General features: G+C 31.4%; 1 protein-coding gene across 1 annotated transcript; it reads left to right on the top strand.

The window, feature by feature from the left end:
- Positions 1 to 23,729, top strand: LOC108563952 (photoreceptor-specific nuclear receptor-like). The gene is made up of 8 exons (XM_017922799.1): positions 1 to 535; positions 5,636 to 5,921; positions 12,176 to 12,279; positions 20,515 to 20,635; positions 21,382 to 21,518; positions 22,863 to 23,092; positions 23,157 to 23,388; positions 23,444 to 23,729. Exons 1-8 carry the CDS (start codon positions 439 to 441, stop codon positions 23,680 to 23,682), a joined length of 1,446 nt encoding a protein of 481 aa, XP_017778288.1. The 5' UTR covers positions 1 to 438; the 3' UTR covers positions 23,683 to 23,729.
- Positions 23,730 to 24,927: the final 1,198 nt, after the last annotated feature.

Here is a 24,927-nt window from a genome sequence, read left to right as displayed (position 1 = left end):
GTGGCGAGATCTGATCCCGCCCCTGGATGATGCTTAATACACTGGTTTCATTTCTCATAACACCCTACAAATCTAGTGCCACTTGTGCCAGTGCTGCTACGCCCGGTGCATCCACCAGAACACATCGAATACCGCAAAGAACGCAAATTTATTAATCCAATTTATTGCCAACACACAAACAGTCACTCACCAATCAAGTTCTAATCCGAAATCAAAATTAGAGCTGAAATAAATTTACCGAAGAAAGAAAATAATATTGGATTTAGTGAAGAAGAGCGGCGTGAAATCGTAGCAACGATTTGAAAACGGTGATGCTTGGAAGACAATGATTACAAGTCAAGTGTTGATTTCGAAGAGTTGAAAATACTTAGTGGCTGTGCTCGAGCGACGGAAGACTGGTTTAATTGATATATTTGAAGAGAAGACGTAAAGCTTTAGATGAATTTGTCGACGGGACCAATGGATTGTTCGGCTACGTCCATTCTATCCAACATGCCCTGCTCTCCGACGGAACAGCATCATCACCATAGCAATGGTAATAGTCATATATGTTTATTTACTATATTTTCAATATTCTTATACAATCAAAACAGTAACTTTTTTCCGACGATTTAAATATTATATGAAACGCTTATTTTAACTTTAAGTAAATGCCTAATCAAATATTGAATATTTAAATAGACAATATAGAATATAATAACTACATGCTAATTAGTTGTATACAATAATCTTGAATATAATTGATTAATGATGATTATAAAACAATGTTTTATTCAAAAATCCCGCACTATTTGAAGTCCAGAACTATAAAACTATAGACTTGACTATATAAAGAAAAAGTATATGCTTTAGCTGAATTATAATTATTCAAACTAATAATGACTTCGGACTGATTGAAAACGCACAAAGTACTCAAATGTTGCGTACTATTATTTATATTAATACATTTATATATACAAAATTGAAATAAATATAATAATACTAATTAATTCACGAGCAATTAAATCAACTGTTACAAACTCTGTTCAAATATTATATACACAAAAGGATGAATATCATTGCAATTAATTTTAAATACTACATTTGAAGTCATATAATAAAGTCTAGTTTTAGGTTAAATGCCACTTATATTATAATACATAATATTGTTTTATATAACAATCCTGGTCATTCAAGCTATATAGAATCTAATAAAGTATATACAATAGATACTTGTATTAAATTCGTATATTGTTGCAAAATTTGGTATAACAATATAAATCAAATTTTTAGCAATTATTGAATACATTTCATATACTTTATTTTTTAATTTTCACTCAAATATTTTCAAAGAATTTATTTATTCTATAGCAGAAACATTTCGGTTAAAAAGAGTAACACATTTTGTAATAATTATTATTTTTAACTTATTATAAATATTATTATTGTTAATTATTGTATTGAAAAATAATAAGAAAAATAATTGTAATTATTTTAATAATTACAAAGAAAATAGTATGTTATATTAAATTCAGTAAATAGAAATAGAAAAAAAATTGAATTTAGTAAGTTTGGGGATTATAGCTATTTGAAAATATATTTGTATTTTTTATGAATAAAATAAATGTTTCTTTACTAATATAATTAGGTAACAAAAAAAATGCGGTCAATATACAAATAAGTAATTGTTTTAAGATATCCATATGTAATATAAAATATGCTTAAATTTGTGTACATTACTTAATTAGTTTTTCACAAATGTTACCAATTATTTAGTGGTAAATGTATAAAGGATCAAAATAATTTGTAATCCCTACTTGGTAATTAAATAATCTTAATTCCGGTTTATTTTGTAAAGAATGTCGCATTGACAAATAGCACATATTTGCGTTGATTGATTATGTTGGGAGTATAGAAGGGTGCCACCCGTGGCGAATGTGCCGACCTAATCGCAATAGAATATAAAACATTCTAGCACTTACTAATCGTGTAATAGTGGGCCGGTCGAGGGGTGTACTAACCCTGAAAAAATTGAAAGCACGTCCCGCAATTTCTGACATATGGGCATGATGGTAGAGCAGCGGCAACAGACAACAGGGAAAACATGTAGCAAGAGGTGGCAGAAGCGACAGTGAATGGAGAGGCTGGGGTGGAAATGAACTGAATCTCATAATAAAGTCCCATCTGATTAATACACCCTGGCGCCAATTTAACCGGCACTAATTTCATAAACCTGATACGCACTTGTCTCATTGTTGCCGACTCGGATGAGAATTGAAGATGACCCGGCCCTCTGGGAACGCTACTTAACTATCTGCTAGCTACATCCTAATTTCTTTTCACGCTTCAAAAAACTCATCGTGAGGTTGAATCATAGATTTCAGACAGATGAAATTTTCAAATTATAAATATTTAAATTTAAACATTTCTGTAGATTATTGAAACAGTTGAACAGATATTGACTTCTAATGCAACTAACATACCATGTTTTATGTGCAACAGAAATATCGAGACATGTGACAATTGTAGAATATCACATTGCTACGTTTGTCCTGTATTCAAGTTTGCGTTTCAAAATAAGTATCCGATTTTAGTTTGTTTAATGGATAATTGAAATAATTAAATTAAATTTATCAGTACTTATTTATTTAAATTAGGCATGGAAAAAGTGACTCTATCAGTCACCTAAAGTTTTAAATTTGTCAAAAATGTTTTTGTAGTAAACAGTTAAAATTTTGTAACAATTGTTATTTTTATTTCACAACTTCTTCAAGATTAATTATTGCAAAAACTACCCAAAAAGTCTACTTTATTCGAAGAATTACAGAGATATTAACTCCCGCGATAAAAGAAAAATGGAAAAATGGTAGTTGAACTATACCAATCAAAATCCAACAAGATAATGCTATACCACATTGCAGTAAAGATGAAGAGGAAGTTCTTCGCGCTGGTACTGAAAATGGGTGGATTGTCAACCATCAAACAATCCCGATTTCAAAGTACTCGATTTGGATTTCTTTAACTACATTCAATCATTACAACACAAAAAGTCCCCGTCAAGTATTGATGAACTCATTGTGGTTGTGTACAAAGTATGGGATGAAGTAACTGCGGAAAAACTAGACAATGTTTTCATTATATTGCAGAAGTTTATGGAATTGACCTAAAGGAGGCAACAATTAGAAGCTTCCATACATGAACAAGTACAAACTGCTATATTTAACTAGAAATTCTGTCTTTATACGGATTAGTGTAACATTTACAATTGATTGACAGCTACAGTTGATTTCATATGGTTATGATGATTTAAAAAAAACATAATTTCTATTACTCTTCTATCGTTTACGAAAATATTTTGTCGCCATTTTCTTGAATTCTAGCCAATAGAATCAAGGGTTCCACAAGGAAGTATTATAGGCCTTAAAACAGAAGTCCTATAACATTTCCTCGTGGCAGATGTTCATAAAACTAGCAATACTGCACAAATGTAATACAGTGGAAAAGATCTGCCCAAAAACAACAAAAGTTAAATATCTAGGCATGCATTTCGACAGAAGACTCACTTAGACAGACCACATTCAGGCTCCCTCTTAGCAATTAGAAATAAAGTTTTGAAAACTCTATGAAAAGCTATTAGCTAAAAGGTTGAAATTATTAGGGTACCGCGGTTCATCAAGAATAAATACAAGATACAACATCAATATTGTATGTAATTTTTATTACAATAATATATCGTCTAATCTTCAAAAATAAATTACATTTATTATCATAGGAGAAATCTTTTCTTTGTTTTGGTTAATTAATTGGTGATAATTAATTTCGATAAACTTATCCCTAAAACACATATGTATCTAAATCTGTTATAGTTCAGTGTTGATTCTGAATGTAGCATCAAAACACTTTATGAACATGTATATGATTTCATAGGGGGAGATGAATTGCGTTTTATTGTATGTTTGTGTTTTGGTATATCATGAACTCAAAAGGGCATGAAATTTAGATCGGATCTCCCTGGAGGGATCGATCGAAAAGGATGTACAGGGCGAAACAAAAAAATTGAAATAAAATTAGGGACAGATACAAAAAAAAAGAGAAGAAGTAATAGATATTTAATTTGCTTGACCACATGGTGTCTAATACATCATCTCCCATCCAACAAAAACGAGAGCCCCTTCGGATTCGTAGGGTGCATTTATCAACCCTAACCTATATAATGCGAATTAATATACGCCTGGTATTAAGTCAAATCCCTAATCGCGTCCCGCTCCTTTCAAGATTCATTGCAATCATGTAAGGGGGTGGTGGCGGTGGGGGTCAATACGGATGGATTTGATGGTAGTCGAAGAGAAAGGGCACTTTACATATGGCTCGAGTTTGGTATTCTAAACCGACCCTCATACGACAAGGGGGTGAGAGAAAAAGTGTATTCACATTCAAATTACAGCTACACTCTTGCAGGTTATTCTTAATGCCTGGATTAATTTAATTTATGATTTTTTTATAGCGAGCACCAGATTTCAATTGAATGTTGCTCTAATGGATTCGCACAGAATTTGAGTAATTGCCTTCAACTGCACCGCACTCGCAAAATGTCATTTACATATATTTCAATTCCATCTAGTGCACAACGACACTTTTATTACTTAATTCAATTAAATGTAGTTAAATATTTATTTATTTCATTGAAACATTCATCATTTAAACGGCTCTACTCTAAATTCGATTAAAATACCAATTCATAATTTATTTTATTTACGTTGTGTTTAATCAAGCCATGTGTTGCTCTTGACATAATAATATAAAATAACGAAATTTGTTAATTTTATAAAATTTAGTGCTATAAAAAAATCTTTTTTTTATAAAATCTAAGGAATTAAATAAAAATAATTATAAATAAATGAAAAGAAATTAGTTCACTACATATAAAGTACATTTTATAATATTCACTCTATTATAACAGAAACAGTACAAATTTATTGTCTTTCTATTGTATTGCTGAAAGTATTTAACTTACATTGAGAAAATTACAAATACTAACAAATAATTTATACTTATTTCTAAATAATTCCAATTAAAATTTTAAACATTGTCAATACTTTTCAAGAAAAAATTACAGTTCATATTAAATGTCGAATAATCAAAAAAACTTTATATTTTTGTGATAAATGACAAAATGTTCATACGTTATTTATTAAAACAACAAATATTACGTAATTATACATTTTCATTATAGAATTATTGTAAAAAGGTTTTTGATTAAATGTAAACGTTTGAAATATTTATTTTTGATTATTTTAATACAACTAAAATTCTCAACATAATTTTAGTAATCTATATTATATATTAACTACCCAATCTTACTAATTAACAATATATAAAAGTTTCAAATAACAACTACGACAAAATTTAAAAAAAAAAATCATAATTTTGTTCAAACAACATCTGGTGACAAAAAAGATATATTCTAAATATTTTGTATATCTCTATTGTATATTTAAATAAAAAGGACAAACAAAAACTTGTTTTATCAGAAATTGCTAAAAGTAAAGTAATTAAATTTGAACTGTAGTTATATTTAAGTAAATCTTTAGAATTAATATTACACAATTTTATAAATCTGATTTTTTCTAAATTATTAACAAAAAAATGTAAATAGGTTTTTTCTTTGCAGAACTACGGGGTTCTCCAGCCAGCGTGGACTGCTACCAATCATCGGAGCCGGAACAGCATCCTCTAGCACTCTGTTTACCGGCATCCCAGACTCTGGTACAAGCATCGAGGACTCCTCCACCACCATGGAGTCTACCCACGAAGAAAGGTGCACCAGGTCTCATATGCGTCGTCTGCGGTGACACCAGTTCGGGAAAGCATTACGGAATCCTGGCTTGCAACGGCTGCAGCGGCTTCTTCAAACGGTCCGTGCGCAGAAAACTGATTTACAGGTATGTCTGCATAAATATTTTTATTCTTGGAATCCTCGAGAGACACAACGTTGATATTATTTGTACGTTGTATGGGGGTGGACGGGACGCAGGGGATGGGGATCAGTTTGATGTTTAAAAGGGCGTCGGATATAATCCTAGATAGCTGGGTATCAGGTGGCTCGAGCGGCGCGAAGCGACAGTTGCCATCCTGACTGTAAAACTCGCTCGTAACACATGAATACAACGTATACATATATATGCAAATGCGTTTTTCGCAACGCTGAAACGGGATCAGATGGGGAAATTAATGTGTCCCCAACACACAGCGCACATTTATTACCGGTGAACAGGGGCGGACTAGCCTGATGCAATTCCACCAGTTTTCTTTCGGTTGTAACAAATGTATCACCATGATACAGTTGTGAATATGATAAGAAATTCAATTTTTTGTTATTTTAAATAATTTAAGATTCATCTATATCATGTTCTCAATCTTTTTGTCCATAAAAATAAGGTTCTATATAAGAAATGGTATCTACACTTGCTTTTACATTGGGTATAAACATGCAATGTCTTATTACGGACCAAAATAGCAAAAAAATAGTAGAAACAGAAAACAATTAAAGTAATAATTGCAAATACGTTCTAGTTACTCTAGGGATCACCAAAATTCTATCCACCGATTGGCAACCGCTGATCTATGTTATTAAAATGTGTTAAGGATTCTTGAACATAATGAAATAATCTAGTTTGGTTATATCTAAAACCAAATATAAAACCTTAATTATTATAACATTTGTAATTACAAAATATTCTTGAATAAGAATACGAACTTGTGTAAGGGCTTTACACAAGTTCTTATTCTTAAAGATGTGACTTTTTTAGAAGAGTTTGATAATTGTGCTAAAATTTCTGTCAAGTACAATTACCGATGTAAGTCTGGAATTATTCTGAAAATTAACTTCACATTTACAAATAACGTAATGGTACTTTCTTACTTCCTCTAGATTATTTAAAAGTTAGGATGTCAATGAAACATCATATTTTCCAAAATGTCTACAAAACCTCAATTGATTATTGATCACATACATTAAATTTATTATTTAAATCCACATTAACACCTTAACTCTGATTTTATATAACGCGGTATACTCAAAATTAAAAAAAGGTCTAAATTTACATATTTGCTCTAACTTGTTGTCTAGGAACGCATCCTAAATGCTAAACGAAGTCTTAAACATTTAATGTTTTGCTAACGTCTAGGTCTACAATATAAGTTCAATCAACATTTATTTATGTTATTTATGTACATATTATATCATATTAGATCAACTTGAATGTACACCTGTGTTTAAGTCTATTTAATTAGTTAGTTTAACCGATCCTAATGGAGTCGCGTTTACGAATCTATTGATAACCAATATTAGGATAATGAGACTATATCTCCGCTATATTAGTAATGGTGGAATTCCGAAAGATGTTGTTGTTTGTTGTTGATTTATTGGGAATCGATGTTGGCGCATAGTTGCGGGGGACAGACGATTCCTGCGCTAACCGGATTAGAGCACAAAGGGCTCATACGGCAGGCCAACGGACCAGGGATTAGGGGCGCGTCGTGCGGCCCCCCTTCACGGGGTTTGAAGCCCTAATTGATTGCGGTGCTGCACTTCTGGCCTGCAACCACCCGCCATCCGGAACCAACCAAATCTCGTGCGCCACTTCATCATCATGAAACGCGCGTTATCTGCTCATTATGTCAATCCGACGCCGCTCGGCATATTGATACCAACCGTAATCCACCGCCAAAACACCCCCGCTTCAATCCCGAATTGCCAAATACACAATCAATAATAACCATAAAACCAACAAAAACCTATCTCGAATATACTAATTAAATGCCCAAGTTACAGATGCGCCCATATTTCAATAATCTCTATTATAATACTATGATTATATAATAGCAATACGTGTTGAAACTAGTTATACATCTACTTTTCTTGGTACATCGTCAAGAATCATCTACTTTTCAAATACTATAGTATTATAAACTTGAAATAAGTCAAATTAATTCATATTTCAGTAAATGCGCTTAAAACGAACGAATATTTATATAAAAATTAATTTTCCCCCATATTTTTTCGGATGTATTTTTATATAGACAATAAAATAATGGTATTTTGATGACCAAATGATGTAAACAATTGTAACTAAACGAATAAGTATCATGAGTTTTGTACAGAAAATGATCCTGTTCTAAAAAGAAAACTTTGAGTGAACATTAATCTAAATGAAATGTACAGCTTTTTGCAAACATTTGATTGATACCTCATATAAAAAAAAACAAAAATTTCAATCGTTTTCATAAACTATTAACGAATCCTTAATATTATTCAAAAAGCAACTACACTTCAAGTAATTTAACCCATCCAAAAGACATCGATTAGACACGTAATGTACCATTTTTTAAACATGCCTAGATGAATTACCATTTAATTTAGTTGGCATATCAAGTAATTAATCTTAATATGATCAATATCATCAGATGTTGATTCTTTTGAAAAAAGTTGTCTGATTCAGTTGTCTAAAAATTTGTTGGGTCTAGAAATTTAAGTATTTCTGGCACTTGAAAGGTTAATTTATATTTTTATTCTACTTTTTTACAATTATTTTACTCTTTTTTATTATTTTTTACTTCTCTGCTGGTCATACTTTTGAGTCCTTGATATTTCGAGTGAGCCTTATTTATCTGTTTGTTTATATATTTGAGATTTAAATTTAAGGTTTAATTAAAAAAAAAAATATTTCTCGAGCTATAAATCAATGCATACCACAAATGTTTATTACTGTAACCGGTACAGCATTTATATATAACGCAGAGTCCTGTCATAAATGTCAAAGGGAAGCATAAAATCTCGGAGATACAAAAAGATACATACATATATACATTTATATATAAGAAAAAAACTGTAGTCCTTTCGTGTCTGCCCCTTGGGACAATAAAGAGCAGGATTGACTTGGCAACGGTAGTTTTTCCTGCGAGTATGTAAGACGGGGGACGGGCGGCAGTGGTAGCGTCGGTCGGAAAGCCGCTCCGAAATCCAACCGGAATATTTCCCCCGCAAATCCCACTTTTAAAGGCTCCTTGAGCCTTTCCATTTTTCCCATCTGCTTCCACGAGATCCAACCGCAAGTTCATAACGGCCACGAGGTTTGAATACATTTAACTGGAAAGCAGAGGAAGAAAGAAATACAGCTCAATAATTTATGAATGCAATTAGAGTAATTCTTTCACTGTTTAACTTTAATATACCGGCGGATATTTATAATATGCAAATACCTTTAAATAATACGATTATATACTAGTACTGTACAACTTAAATTATCGTTACAATTTAGTAATTGATTAACAATATTTGCATTCATACTTGTTTTGAGATAAATCAAAATCAAGTAATTTAAATAATTAATCAAGTATAAAAAATCACAAAGAATAATTAAACTAAATCTATTACATTTTTAATTATATACATTTTAGGATATACAGTGGAACCTCACTTAAAGAGTTTAATTTGTTCCAAAATTTCCGGATATTTACTCGTATAGCGAAATATATTCAAAAATACACATAATATGTGTACACAAGTTTTAAAAATGATATATCCGGGACATCTCTTCTCATAATCACTCGTTATACGAAACGTCGCTCGTTAATGTATTGGTATTCAAAAGAAGTAACAGAAATTGCACATTGAACATTGCTTTGAATAATCATTTTTATAAAGATAACCCAAATTAATAAGATTTTATTACAGAATATTTTTTAGACGTTAAAATACACCTTTTTATGTACATGTATCAAATGTAACAATTACTTTGAGGTACGTTTTATAGTCAAGTCCATTTTATGGTTCATAGAAGAATGTGATTGAGTAATTGTTATGTAACTATTTGAACAAAGTTAAGCAAATGCACACAATACAAAAGAATATGGAAGACATTTTGTTAATAACAGATAATACACAAAAACTAATAGTTTATTGTTAATGAATGATACATATACCATTTTATTTCGAAAGTTATGTATATTTTTTCATCAAACAAGAGCGTGCAATTGAGACTTATTACAAAAAAGGCAGTTTTATTTGATATTTTGTATCAATCCTTTATTTGTATTTGAATATAACAAAATTCATACATTTATTAAAGAATAAACATTGATAAAACATATTTTTTCTCATCCTTTCTAATTGAATAATTGGAGCATTAATCTGCAAAAATTATAAGACGCTACAATTTAAAAAAAAGTGTGGCTTTTCTAATGATTCAACAATTATGATTTTTTTCTTGTACACAATCAAATCTGGGAATATTTGGTATTGAATGAAATGGTATTACTTTTATAGAAAGCTAAAATACTAAATGAAACAGCTAAAAATTAAATGAAAATTGAAAGTTAAACCTATATTATCATGAAAATGTAATAAAAAGAAGAAAAATAATAAGAAAATAACAAAAGGCGGCCTTTTAATAAAAGACGTTGACGTTCCAAATTGGGACATTTAAATTCAAGGCTCAACTTGTTTCATTTATCCACTTTTTTTCTCTTGTTATTGTTGTTTTTGGTCGTGCTTGCGTCGCTTAGCTTTGTCCTCCTTTCTGTATCGTCCCCAATGTTTCCTAAAAGGCAAGGATAGTTTTTCCATTAAAGTTTCTTTTGCCGGGTTAATCCCGGCGATGCCTGTGTACACAGCCAGCAGAGCCAGGCTATGCCATCTCCTGCGATAGTTTAGTGCGCGCTTCGACGGTGCAGCTGATTCCCGGCGGGTTCCCCAGGGATGGACCGAGGGATGAACCCGCTTTATATCTATATATATATATACACACATAAAGTGATTCCGCTTCTGGAACACATGTCCCATAGACGACACACACATCGCACCAAGTTCGCTCGTTACTAGAGTTCCAACCAGGGATTTGGGAATCTCGCACAAATCCCTACACACCAACAACTAAAAAATAACTTAGGATATTCAATCACGAAATATGAAGGATTTTCAATAGATTAAGAACTACCTACCTTTGCTTATCATAATATCATCACCTTAATACTACAATTAACTTACAACAAATCTTCTGTTTCCTTGTAACTAAATATACTAGTAGATATTTGATAATACTCAATTTAAACAAAAAAATATTCAAAAACTTTTACTTTACAGTTATGATCTTAAATTTATATTATTGTATTTGTTTATTAATATCTTATAATAACTTTATTACGTTATGAATTAAAAATAATGATTACTTCAAAAAAGTTAGTAAACAATACACATTTGTTTAAAGAATATTATTTAATGTTAAGATGTGTAATGATATCTAAAAGTTATGAATGAAATGCATACAAATCTGTAATGATCGTTATTGATTGCTGTACATTATAATTATTTTGCTTACAAAGAAAGAAAAAAAGACCTTCGAAGCTGTGCTTACGCGGCGACCATTAATAAAAGGATTGTGCGTGCAAAAGGACCAAAGTTCCCTTTGATGAACGCATTTTATTTTGCTTTACATTTACCGGGGCTCAGGGACGTGAGCGAAAAAGATGCAAATAGTCGATGGAAGAAAGGGAGAGCGATACAAATTCACGGAGAAATAAAAAGGAGAAAAGATATATATATGAAAGGCGTATATAATTTTTCCCATACCAACATTCCCCGAAATTGCTTTTGCTTTTCTTTTGATGGAATTTTTATCTCCCGATATTTTCCTCCCCTTGGAACCACCCTCCCTCCATTTTTCCAGCCGCATTTTCCGCCCTTAGCGAACCCAAGAAATGAAATATAATAAAATAAAGAAGCGCAGCTAAAGGATACCAGCAAAAAAATGAAAATAGGAGGAAGATGGAGAAGGACGAAGGCGCGTTGGGTCTTCAAAGTGGGGGTGAGGGTTCTAATTGAATGCGGGGATTTATTCTTACTCTCCTTTTTCTTAATACTTTCTGATTGCTGGCCCGAGAAATTTGCATTCTTTTTCCGAGCGGGGAAGCTGCAATCAATGCCCAGGAGATTTACGGACTGAATAAAATATTACTTGAACTTGATTTTCCATTACTTCTTCTCTTTCTCTCTCTGTCTCCCTTTTCTTTATTTATTTTTACAACTGGGGTTACGTCCTTCATTAATTCTTTCGCTTAAATAGGGGATGAATATTGAGATACAACTGTAATCGTTATAATGCTCACATTTAAAATGTATTCTACATTTTTTTTTCAGATGTCAAGCAGGAACTGGAAGATGCGTCGTCGATAAAGCCCACAGAAATCAGTGTCAGGCTTGCAGGTTGAAGAAATGCCTATCCATGGGCATGAACAAAGATGGTAAGTTTCCAATTGATTTAAAAAAATACTATTAGGTACTAAAGAAATTTCTACTATTATAAGTTTTTTATTACAATAAATTTTGATAGAAGATTTTCCTTAAGACTCTTTACTTAACTATACACAAACCTTGATTGTGCAATTTTTAATTATTATGAAACTTTTACAAACCAATATTAAGCTATAATATTTTCAAAATAAATAAAAGATTTAATATACATATTATGTATAACCATAACCATATGAACCAGCTGCAAATTAAATCTTAAAAGTACTGTTATTATCATTAAATTTGCAAGTCGTTAGATTATTAACACATTTAAAACAAATCATGTCTTCTGTTTTCTATTGTTTCATGATTTACTGCTTAAAGGCAAGTAATTATTGTTAATATGAATATATTATGTTGGTATTTGGCAATTTTGTATAGCATTTTTTTATACTTTATTAAAGTATTTTCTACCTCATGGATGCGCCGGGTATTTAACTTGGAATAGTTGAATTGTTCCTATTTTTAATATATATTTATATTTTCAGTATAATATTATTTATTTATTTATTGACCATAATTTGGGCCAATGGACCGTGGTATTTCCGGCCTTAAAAACTTTTATTTATTTATATCTCTTTTTTTTAATATTTTAAATTCATAACAATAATAAATGAAGACAAAAATATATCTTTATGTAATTACTTATTACGTCATATGTTGTGTTCAATTATTATATATATATAAAAACAAATGGTAATTGCTATAGATAATGTCAATCACGGCGCGTCCACATAAGTAGTATTGGCATCCTGGAATTGTTTTGTAAACTGAATCAAGTTGAATGAAGATTTTTTTTATTGGGCTTTTACAAAAACATTATTTTACTTCCAAATAAAATCAGGAATGCAGAAGAATACTTTATTTTGGTAGTGAAGTGAACAGGAGAAGAATATATGAGTGTGCAGAGGTTGGCCGTTGTTGTTGTGAGCGGAGGGTGTCACAGGGATTTCAGAAACTGATTAATGCGTTCCCATCCTGAAAACAAGCTCCTCACACCATCAGCTCGTTTTCCCTCTTGCTGTGTATTCCACCCTCCGCCGTTCATCTCACTCCCTCTTTCATTCACCCCCGCATCTCTCTCTCGCTCATTCTATATATCTCACTCGAATGCACGCAGCCACCACCTCCGTCGCCACGTCGCGAGGATCCGAAATCCGGCTAATTCCCGCCAAAGAGGCATTGCCAAAATTCCCGGAGATTTCCCTCATTTTATCCGACCCCCCACCCTGCAATCACCGCCGCCGCGGTGGTTGTCGACCTGCCCCCGCGGATGGATGAGGAGCGGGAGGGTGGCGGCTGATCGGACATGCGTACCAACCGCTAATTTACAATCTCTGCACGGGGGCGCGGCCCGGGAGAAGTCGGGGCGTCGCGACGCAACGATCCCCCCGAAAACTTCTGCAGTTGTCCATGTTGTTTGCAGAAACATCAGGATTAAAACAATCATTTAAATGCATGTCTTTCTTACCGTTCTGGAATATAGGTCCTTCGCTTGCAAAGTCCTTTTATTATATCCGGAACAGCATTGAACATTTTGAATTAACTGCTGTCATTTGTACATCCACTTTGTAAATGAATTTTGCAGAAAGAAACATTAAGACATTTCTCACTTCATTTTATTGTAAACACGTCTCAATTTGTACTACAAATATTATTTTACTCTTTAACCTTATTATATTGTTACATAATCTTTCAAATAATTTATGTTAAAATAAAAAGAATTCAAATGATAATACTAAAAATTGTCCTAAACTAAGTAATATATAATATTAAGAACAGCCATATCTCGATTAACATTATCGTTGATAAAAATGATTCGATATATGAAAATCCGCAATTGTTCTAAATTGATGGTACTTATAAAATCCAGAAGTTGTATTTCAAGATTAACACCAAAAAATAGAAATGAAGTTATCCACATAGCTTCAGCAATAAGTTTCGAAAATGTGGATGAAGACGATGTTAGAATTTTATTGAATGTAGAATATTATGAGTTTTCAGAGGAAGATTTAGAAAAACTTTTTAGTAACAAAGACAAAAATGAAAACAAAATTGAAGAAGTTCATGTCGACCAATTTGTTCGCAAACAAATATTCGTAAACAAAACTTGTCATTTTCTATACCAGTGATGGCAAATCTTTTGGTATTGGTGTGTCAAAGATTAGAAAAACATAGCTTAACTCTTCGAGGGGCGGTGGTACACGCAATGTAACACTATTTGAACATTCCTAGTAGGGAATTATTATAATTTTCTAGAAATTGTACAGGCCTCCTTTTTATATCAATTCATTCATACCATCCAATGTTGATTCAGTTCACAAAGTTGTCTGATTCAATTATCTAAAAATTTGTTGGGTCTAGAAATTTAGGAATTACTGGTCCCTCAAAGAGTTAACTCGAGTGTCGTGTCATTTAGATACATATATGATAGGCGGGGGTGAATTCCAATAGTTTTTCATATGTGATGAACATAAATTATAATTTTTGACGTATCGCTGAAGGAACGAAACACCATTGTGATTATAATATCATTGAAAACGAAGTAGTTACGTGGAACGCATTCTCTTCGTTAATCGAGTTATCGACTTTAGATGTTTTCAGCAAATTATAAATAATTTTTAAAAACAGTTATAAGAAAATGAATGTACATATGTATGTATTGTAATATATTAATAAATTAGTTTAATTTCTTGATCCAATTTTTACCAAATTATTAATTATTAATCACTTATATTTTTCATTGAAGTTTATATCTTCTTTGTTTTTAAGTAATCATTATAATATTTATATAAATAAATACAGTAAAACCTGTTTTTGTGCGGTAGATAGGGACCGTATAAAAAAAATCGCACAAAATAAATATTTGAAATTTTTACTTATAACAAATAACTTTGTATAATACATTACTTAAACTTTTTTTATGCGGTGGAAAAAAAATCGCACTTAGAAAATACGTGAAAGATATAGGAAATACATGAAAAAGTGCATCCAAACTAAATAAATAATTAAATTACAAGTGGAAACATTTTCAAACATTTTATTTCTCAATACATATTCAGACATTTTCAAAATACACATACATAATTTACTGCTTCTCGTGTTAATCCAAAACGCGCATCTTCTTTCGATTAATTGGTTCAAAATCGACTGACAGAATCGTTTGAGCAAGCTGTACATATGCACACTGATTGAAAACATTATAATGATGCCAACGCCGTTGGAATTGGTTGGATTTCATATGCCGCATAAAAGAAATCGCATAAAAAAGAACGGCACAAAAACAGATTCTAATGTACATCATTCAAGTCAAATAAAATAAAATGAAATAACTGGTTTTATAAATACATATTTACATTAAATTACATTTACTAACTTTGTTTTATCATGTATGAATATAAATTTAATTAAATAATTTGATAATGTTATCAGTTAGAAACAATTAAATTAAATATTCGCCAAAAAAAAAATGAATGTTTGAATTATTATGAACATTTTTTGGAAAAAAATAAAATTAATTTTAGAAATTTAATTGATTATTACTTAAAACTTATTAATATTGTCTTTTTTTTGCTTTTTCTAATTTAAGCCTGCGTACGGACTTCGAGTCCATCCCTGCTATTGCAGCGTGCAAGTCGGAAAAACCCAGTGTCCGACTGCTATTCATTTAATTACGGCACAGCACGCTTTTGGAACAAAATGAGACGATTAGAACATTCAGGTTAGATAATAATCTTTATGATATACAAAATAAATTATAGCTAAACAAATAATTATAATTATTTTATGAAATAAATTGTTCTACAAGTACTACATAGTAGATATAAAATATATTTCATATTGCTACTACTTTAATTTAAAAATCATTTAAATAAAATATTAACTTCTTGTCTCAAATAAAAAACTAATTCAGAATACTTAACTAAAACACTTAAATTGTTTTCTTTAACCCTTAAAAGCCTGATTTTCCAAATTAAATTTACAAAATGTCAATTTATCTATTGCAGTACAGGCAAATATTAGAAACAAACCAATTACAAGTGTACAATTCGATTTAAAAGTCCGGTATCAAATTTGAAACTTAGGGAATTTAAGGGTTAATTACTATTCATTTTTATTCAATATTTTTTATAAACACTTTAAGATACACATTTTTTTATCTTAAAATAACTTTTTTCATAACTATTTTACATAATCAAAAGTAGAATCTGTTAATGATGACAGAAGAAACTTTTAAGACAAAATAATGAAGTATATTTTTTAAATATATTTGTATTTATTCTTTATAAAGAATTGAAGTAATTACCGAAATTACTTTGAAAAAAAACGTATTCACATAAATCTATTTTTTAGAATTATCAACAAGCTACGAACTTGCATTTGAAACTAAGAAATATAAACGTTTAAGTCCGAAATAGAATAATTTGTATACAATTTTGTATTTATTAAATAAAAATGTTGATTTTTGATTTCTTCAAAATAAATCTTCAATTTAAATGCACTTATATTTTTCATAGAAGTTTTACTTTTTTTTAAGTAATCATTATAATATTTATGTAAATTAATACAGTAAAACCTGTTTTTGTGTGGTAGATAGGGACCGTATAAAAAATCGCACAAAATAAATATTCAAAATTTTCATAAATTCTTACATATAACAGATAACTTTGTATAATACACCACAGAAATTTTTTATGCGGTGGATAGGGACCGCATAATAAAAATCGCACTTAGAAAATACGATAAAGATTTACGAAATACGTGAGAAAGTGCATTTAAACAAAATAAATAATTAAATTACACATGGAAATATTTTAAAAACATTAAAAATGTTGATTTTTGACTTCTTCAAAATAAATCTTCAAATTAAATGCATCTAACTATAAAAGAACACTGAGAAATAAATGTTATACTTTCTTCATTAAAATGAAATTATATTTGGCACAATTTTATGTATACATATATATATTTTTTATTTTCTCATTTGATGCCGGAGAACAAGAACAATTTGCAAGCGTAAACCAAATGAAGGTAATAATGAAGGGGCGTCGGTGACGGCGGGCGTCTGGCTGAAAAGCTGAAGGCGTCGGCTACGCCCTAAAACGCAACATCCCGATTTGCATCCTTTGTGTTAGGCGCGAGGCCACAATTACGGTTTTGGGCGTCTAACATCCCTGTTATGTTGCATAACGTCGGTCGGGTTAAAAGGCGGCTTTTCCCATCCCTCTCGCGTTTTGCATTTTCTTTTGATGATGAACATCCCACACCGTCACCTCTATCTTCGCAAATACGTGACGAGCATGACATTTCGGCTCAACCCGGAGCTCCTTTTATACCACACCACACAGGTTGTTTGCCGAAACGTGGATTCGCGACGAAACATAATCTGTTGAATTTCAACTATGATAATTAATACTGATGCTCGTATACTCTTAACTCCAATTATCTATTTCATCTTCGAGAGAACATTATCTTTGCAATTATAACAATAGGATCAAAGCATTCTCAAAATTGATTGTATCGTTAAATGTATTCACCATTATTTTAAATGTTATACGGACATTTAAAATAATATTTATTTATTCCTACATCATCTAAATAATTTACTTGGAAAAAGAAAAATTAAAGATACTTAAAAATAATTATTTAATTATCAGTTACATCAAACTTACTCAGTTATACAAAATAAATGAATTAATTTAACTAGTCATTACTTGATAATTACAATTAGTTGATTACTTGTTTAAATACTTCTAAGTACGTATAGCAAATAATCCTATTAAAGTGCTGGTCGTTCTTAACTTGTATATATGCAAGTAAATTAACAATAAGAGTACTATATATAACAAATTACTTGACTATTAGTACAAATTAAAATAAATAAAATATAATACATCAATACCTCGCATAGTGCTGGCAATCAGTTTCGCCAATATCCCACACTATTTATAACCTTACTAATCGAGGACTTTAAAACCGTTTAGAGAAAAAAAAACGACAATTTATGTATTAAAAAAATAATGAACCGAATCGAACTATAGTGAATCCGCACTGTGCGAAGTATACCTAATTTTTTATTTTATAGTTTCTTATTTATGTATTTTTATTTTTGTTGCAATAAAATATCATCTGAACCACAGGGATTATTCGATTTTCTTTTATGAATACTACATGAAACGCATAACATAAAGTATATGTATAACCCCAGTGACATTCTATATTTTTTTTGCTCATAATCCTCAAATTTAATGCCTAATTTGAGATAACGTATATATTTTTTTATATATTATTGTTCCGTGTGAGATTTTCATACACGACGGGATGTCCTCTTTTGCGTGCCAAATTACCTCTCGCGGTATTCATTCTTTGCGTGGCACGTGTCGGTGTGAAGGGGGTACGCGTGCGGCTAACCCTAAAAACACAGAGGGTTTCATCCCTTTTTCCGACATAATTGACCGTAATATTTAAATGATGTTCCAACGTTCAAAACATGTACACGAATGAATATGCAAGAGTGACTCGATGATATATGTCAAACGTTTATGCTATAGCATATCAGTAACATCCTTGTATATAAATGTAATGTTCTATTATTACTCATAAATGACATAAAATAAGAGTATATATATTTAAAAGTAATTAATAAATATAATTTTTAATATCAGTCAGAAGCAAAAATTAAATGACATATGTCACAAATAACAGTGTCGCATAAGTGAAAACATTTGTAATGCTGCACCCAAGGCCGTCTTATCCATTAAATATTCTAGATACAAGTGCCTACAGGACTTTTGGGATCCACGAGACTTTAAATTTCGTTCCTACGGTATCTTTAAAGCTTCAATTTTCAGTACTTACATAATACAGTAGGCAATATGATATACCGACCATCCATTATTATTATGTATTATGCATTTTTTTTTATAAAGAAATAGGTAATTTACTCACCAATTTCGTAATAGTGTTTTCACACCTTTTATTCTATAAAGTCTGGAGACATCAAGCGGATCCTTTATTAATTTATTTGAAAACTTGCAAAAATTAAGTGACATATGTCACAAATGACAGTGTCGCATAAGTGATAACATTTGTAAAGCTGCACCCAAAGCCGTCTTATCCATTAAATATTCTAGATACAAGGGCCTACAGGACTTGTGGGGTCCACGAGACTTTAAATTTAGTTCCTACGGCATCTTTAAGTTTCAATTTTCAGTACTTACGTAATAAAGTAGGCAATATGATATACCGACCATCCATTATTATTATGTATTAAGCATTTTTTTATAAAGAAATAATTAATTTACTTACCAATTTCCTAATAGTGTTTTCACATCTTTTATTCTATAATGTCTGGAGACATCAAGCGGATTCTTTATTAATTTATTTGAGAACTTGCAAAAATTAGGTGACATATGTCACAAATGACAATGTCGCATAAGTGATAACATTTGTAATGCTGCACCCAAGGCCGTCTTATCCATTAGATATGCCAGTATTATGCAATCTACTTAACTGCTGCCTAGTTCCCTCGACATCTTCAAAGTTACAATTTTCAATACTTATATAATACAGTAGGCAATATGACATACCGACCATCCATTATTATTATTATGTATTAAGCACTTTTTTTATAAAGAAATAACTAATTTACTTACCAATTTCCTAATAGTGTTTTCACACCTTTTATTCTATAATGTCTAAAGACATCAAGCGGATACTTTATTAAATTATTTGAGAACTTGCAAAATTATGTGACATATATCACAAATGAGAGTGTCACAAAAGTGATAAAATTGGTTATGCTACACCCAAGCCCATCTTATTGCTCTTATTAGACATACTAGACACAAAGACACGCAAGACTTTTGGGGCCCACGAGACTTTAAACTACAATCTACTTAACTGCTGCCTAGTTCCCACGACAACTTTAAAGTGGCTCTGACTACACCCACACTGTGTGAAACATACATGCCAATATTTTCCTAATTTCAGTAATCAAATATGAGATGACAGATCTGTCTTCGACCTCATTGCAACAGTTAGTACACAGTTTCAAAAGTAAAAAAAATAAACATATAGAAACAAAGATATCTTAGGATAACTATTAACTATTATGATAAACTTCAAATAAATATTTATAGGATTGTTCATAAGAATACATGTAATAAATATATTTGTATTTTCAGCGGTGCAGAATGAAAGACAACCTAGGAACACGGCAACAATAAGACCAGAGGCATTGAGGGACATGAGCGCCGAGCAAGAAAGGGCTCTACGTGAAGCTGCGGTCGCCGTTGGAGTGTTCGGGTAAATAATCCTGCACCTCTAAAAATAGCCCATCATCGATTGATTCGGTATTGATCTTGGTCGATGGCTCGCACCAGAGACCCGAATGAACCGTGGAAGAGCATACGTTAAAGCCATAAAAGCATAGAAGCCGACCATCAGCATCACACCTTTTGATCAACAGCCTGTTCATCTGGCATTACACTACACCAACTAATGCATGCTCATAGAGTGTCACACAACAAAGCAGAGATGAAAAGGCTGAAGATCTTCCTTTGTAGTATGTAGTTTACACCACATAAAAAATAAAAATACAGTGAGCACGCAGTTAACGTACACAAATTGACATATGTTAACGGTTAACATATGACAATTTGAGTACGTTAACATAATATGTGTTAATCGGTCGATGAATTCTCATATATATACTTGCATTTACGATTTTTTTTTGAAACACACATCTTTGAATTATACTCGATGTTCATACCAAAGTACACTTTATCTACATATAAATCATTGTCTATTTTATTTCCTAAAACTATTTTTAGAAAATAAAAACAGGATATATCCTTAATCTAACTTGAACATAAGTGTAGTAAACAATATGAATATATATGTAGTTTATTTAGCTCAGTTGATCGTGTACGTTAAATAACACGTAGTTTTTTTTATCGAATTGGAAAGAAGAAAAATGATTTAGTTAGTTTTCAGTTTACGAATAGGAAAATATATATATATAAATGTACGTGTTTGTCATTTAATTTCAGTCCCCCGGTTTCTTTGACGATGGCTCTTTCTCCTGCCCGTTACGGTCCCAGTTTGTTACATCCCGCTGTTCCACCGCTCCCGGTCATGAACAGGGAACCTACGCCCACCAAACAGGACACCAACAGCGATAATGATGGTAAGCCCTTTCTTCTCTCTTTCACAGCGCACCCTTCGTTAGTTATTGAAAAGGCTATATAATATAATCATTTCCATTTCGAATAAATTGAATAAAATATCATAGAAACTTCTCATCCACGATATTTAAACATACATTCAATGTGTTGAATATATTTTATTTTCAGATCAACAAAATAAAAGACAATCTTTTTTCTTAAGGTTTTCAAACACAAGTCACATGTAAGAACACATAAAAAATATAAATGTGAAATGAAAATAATTATAAATAAAATTCAATTTAATAAAATAAAATTTTAATTGGAGCCGCCCGCACTTGACACAACGAAGATCCGCATGCAGCTTATAACAATATAAATATGTTGTTAACTCAGTTCATCCATTTGCAAGTGAATTATAGGAATTCACGTCTAGTAGTATTTTAACTTATAACATTTTCACATTATTTTAATTAGTATTAATTATTAAAATTCTTAATTCTTCTATTATGACACCCTGCACTAGTTAATAGTATAAAAAATATAAAATTTGGATATTATTAGTTTTATATGACTATATAATACAGATTTTTGTGGAAATTATCATGTTCAAATTAACAAAGCAAGTTATGATTACGTGTATAAAATGCGAAACACGGATCAAAGGGTCTTGGGTTGGGATTGAATCAGCGTATTAAGTGTGATTCCATAAGTCGTCTCTAATTGCATTATCCGGATTCGGAGTTTGAAGCGTTCTCAAATTTGTACAAATTGTGTACGAAGACTGTATCTCTCACTCACTCACTCTCTCCTAGTCTGTGTATATGTATGGTGTAGTGCACGTATTGAGTTTGAGTAGAAAGGGGTAGCATACCGGAATTAAGCTTTTTATCCCCAGCAAGCCAACCCCTTAACGAAATCTCTTCAGCTACGTGAGTGTGAGAGAGACCGATGCGAGGGAGAGAGGCAGTATCGAAGGGTAAATCTCTCTTGCAGGTCCCTGAAGAATAATTAGTTAACCTGACGTCCCAGTAATCCCAACGCAGGGATTACAGAATCCGCGCCCGAATCTTTGTATGTGCATTTCCTCACACACGCAAATGTAATAAATATAAGGTTTAGTCCGTGCCAAAGTTCCGGACATTTTTTTCCGTGAGCTGCTTCTTCTACCTCCTCCTCTAGTTTTTTACCGCTTAATCCACCCTTTAGCATGCATGGAGAACGCGCATCGCTTTGACAATATTCAAAACTTAATCAAGTGTTCCAAATCCCTCTTGAAACTTTCGAGACGGAAAGATAAATTATGCAAAAAAAAAAAATGAATGGTTACATCAAATGATAACGGAGATTTATATTTTTTGTTGCAGAGGAAAGCATAGATGTGACCAATGAGGAAGAGGATACGCCAACTTCCGGTTGTGGTGTTTCCTCAAGTTCAGGTCCAGTTCGGCCTGAACCACATCCAGCAAGTTTGACAACCAGCTTATATCCCAGCAGCCACGAAACAGTCTACGAAACATCAGCTCGACTCCTCTTTATGGCCGTTAAATGGGCGAAGAACCTGCCAAGTTTTGCTAGTCTGCCATTCAGAGATCAGGTAAATATATTATAGTTAAACTAATTATTTAAATTAATTAATCCTGAAACTGTTTTTTGATTAGGTAATTCTATTGGAAGAAGCTTGGAGCGAACTGTTCTTGTTGAACGCCATACAATGGTGCATGCCTTTAGATGTCAGCTCAAGTCCGCTGTTCAATCCAAACGAGCACGCCAAGAATGGTCATTCGACGACAGATGTGAGGATTTTGGCGGATACTTTGATGAGATTCAAATCAGTTCATGTTGATCCGGCGGAATTCGCTTGTCTAAAAGCTATTGTCCTCTTCAGAGCAGGTAAAGTCAAGCAAAATAAAAGAAGTCCACGAGAATAACAAAGTTTTGCTTACAGAAACTCGCGGATTGAAGGACCCCAGTCAAATTGAGAATCTCCAAGATCAAGCACAAGTCATGCTTTGGCAGCATTGCAGAGCGCAACTCCCTGGACAAGTAGCGCGTTTCGGAAGACTCCTGCTCATGCTTCCACTTCTCCGCATCGTTCCAGCTGCCAGAATCGAAGCTGTATTCTTTCAGAAGACTATTGGCAATACGCCGATGGAAAAAGTCCTTTGCGATATGTACAAAAATTAATCAATATAAGTACACCTCATAACTACTACAAAAAGAAATTGTAAATAACAACGACTAAGATAATTTTCAAATACTATTAGCACACAAATTTTTTTCATTATATATACCTAACGTAATTAAGCTTAACTTAACTAAATGACAGAATAAGGAATTTATTTATTAATATAAGCGTGCTAGATTTAAATGGGCTCACACTTTCGGGTGTTTTATAAATTTGATTACGACGCAATGAATCGACGATCTTGTATTTCGAAATAGACTGAAATCATAAATGTGTGTAAATATGCGACAACGATGAACTACTTATTTATTACTCTCCACACAAATTTATTATTGTTTAAATATATATATTTTAAGGCCTTGAGTTTATTGCTGAGTTATGTAATTCGAAAACGGACATGATGTTTAGCTATTTATTGATTGAATGTGATAATTATATAATAATTCTTTTATCTTTATTTAGTTCTTGTATAAAGTCGTCTATCATCATTAAACTTGTATGTAAAAATATCGAAATTTTAAGCAGATGTGTTTGGTCTGCGTATATTTAATGAAAAAAATATGTAATGTCTGTAGCTTATTAAATCGGTGTAATTGTTGTATAGATAAAAATTATATTGTGGAATATTGACTCAATACATATTTAAAAAGAACTCGTAGTTTTATTTAAATAATTATATCATCAGTCATTAAAAAATATTGGTTTGTCCGAAAAGTTTGTGCGGATTTTTTGTATAGTTAAATAATTACTTGACGAATATCAATATAACAAAAACAAATTCAATTTTATAAAATGTATAAATAGGATTTGACAATGGACTTTTCTACGATATCAAGATCATTAAATAAAACAATTTCAAGATCCTGGAGCATACCTGTTTAATAGAACTTAAAATTGCAGACTTTATTATCAAAAATATTAGCAACAAAATTAATATTCAATTTATTTAAGAACCTGTCTTACATAATCTATAATCTAAAACTATAAATATAAGACAATTCTTATAAATCTAAAAATGAAACGTAAATATTTCCTTAGAATTAACTTTTCTTTGAGCCTAAAACCTAACAAAACTGATTGCTTCACTATAGTATTTGTTTATAAACTGTTCATGTCTAAAAATTAATTGGGTGTGGAAATATAGGAATTTACGAGGGGCCAAAGAGTTAAAGATTATTAATATCATAATAATTTAAGTGTGCCGCATAACCTTAACTATAGGTTTATGCTTTTATTTATTACAA

This window comes from Nicrophorus vespilloides, unplaced genomic scaffold, assembly GCF_001412225.1.
Source record: "Nicrophorus vespilloides isolate i.1.1-1 unplaced genomic scaffold, Nicve_v1.0, whole genome shotgun sequence".
NCBI classification, from domain to species: Eukaryota; Metazoa; Arthropoda; class Insecta; order Coleoptera; family Silphidae; genus Nicrophorus; species Nicrophorus vespilloides.
The sequence above is the reverse complement of the archived record's forward strand: the minus strand, read 5'-3'. Positions and strand labels throughout refer to the sequence as shown.

Bases quoted from the DNA above. Each gene is read 5' to 3' on its own strand.
- LOC108563952 (XM_017922799.1), top strand. From the start codon at position 439: ATGAATTTGTCGACGGGACCAATGGATTGTTCGGCTACGTCCATTCTA. The intron at 5,922-12,175 runs GTATGTCTGCAT...TTTTTTTTTCAG, and splicing joins CGCAGAAAACTGATTTACAG to ATGTCAAGCAGGAACTGGAA. The intron at 23,093-23,156 runs GTAAATATATTA...TTTTTTGATTAG, and splicing joins GTCTGCCATTCAGAGATCAG to GTAATTCTATTGGAAGAAGC.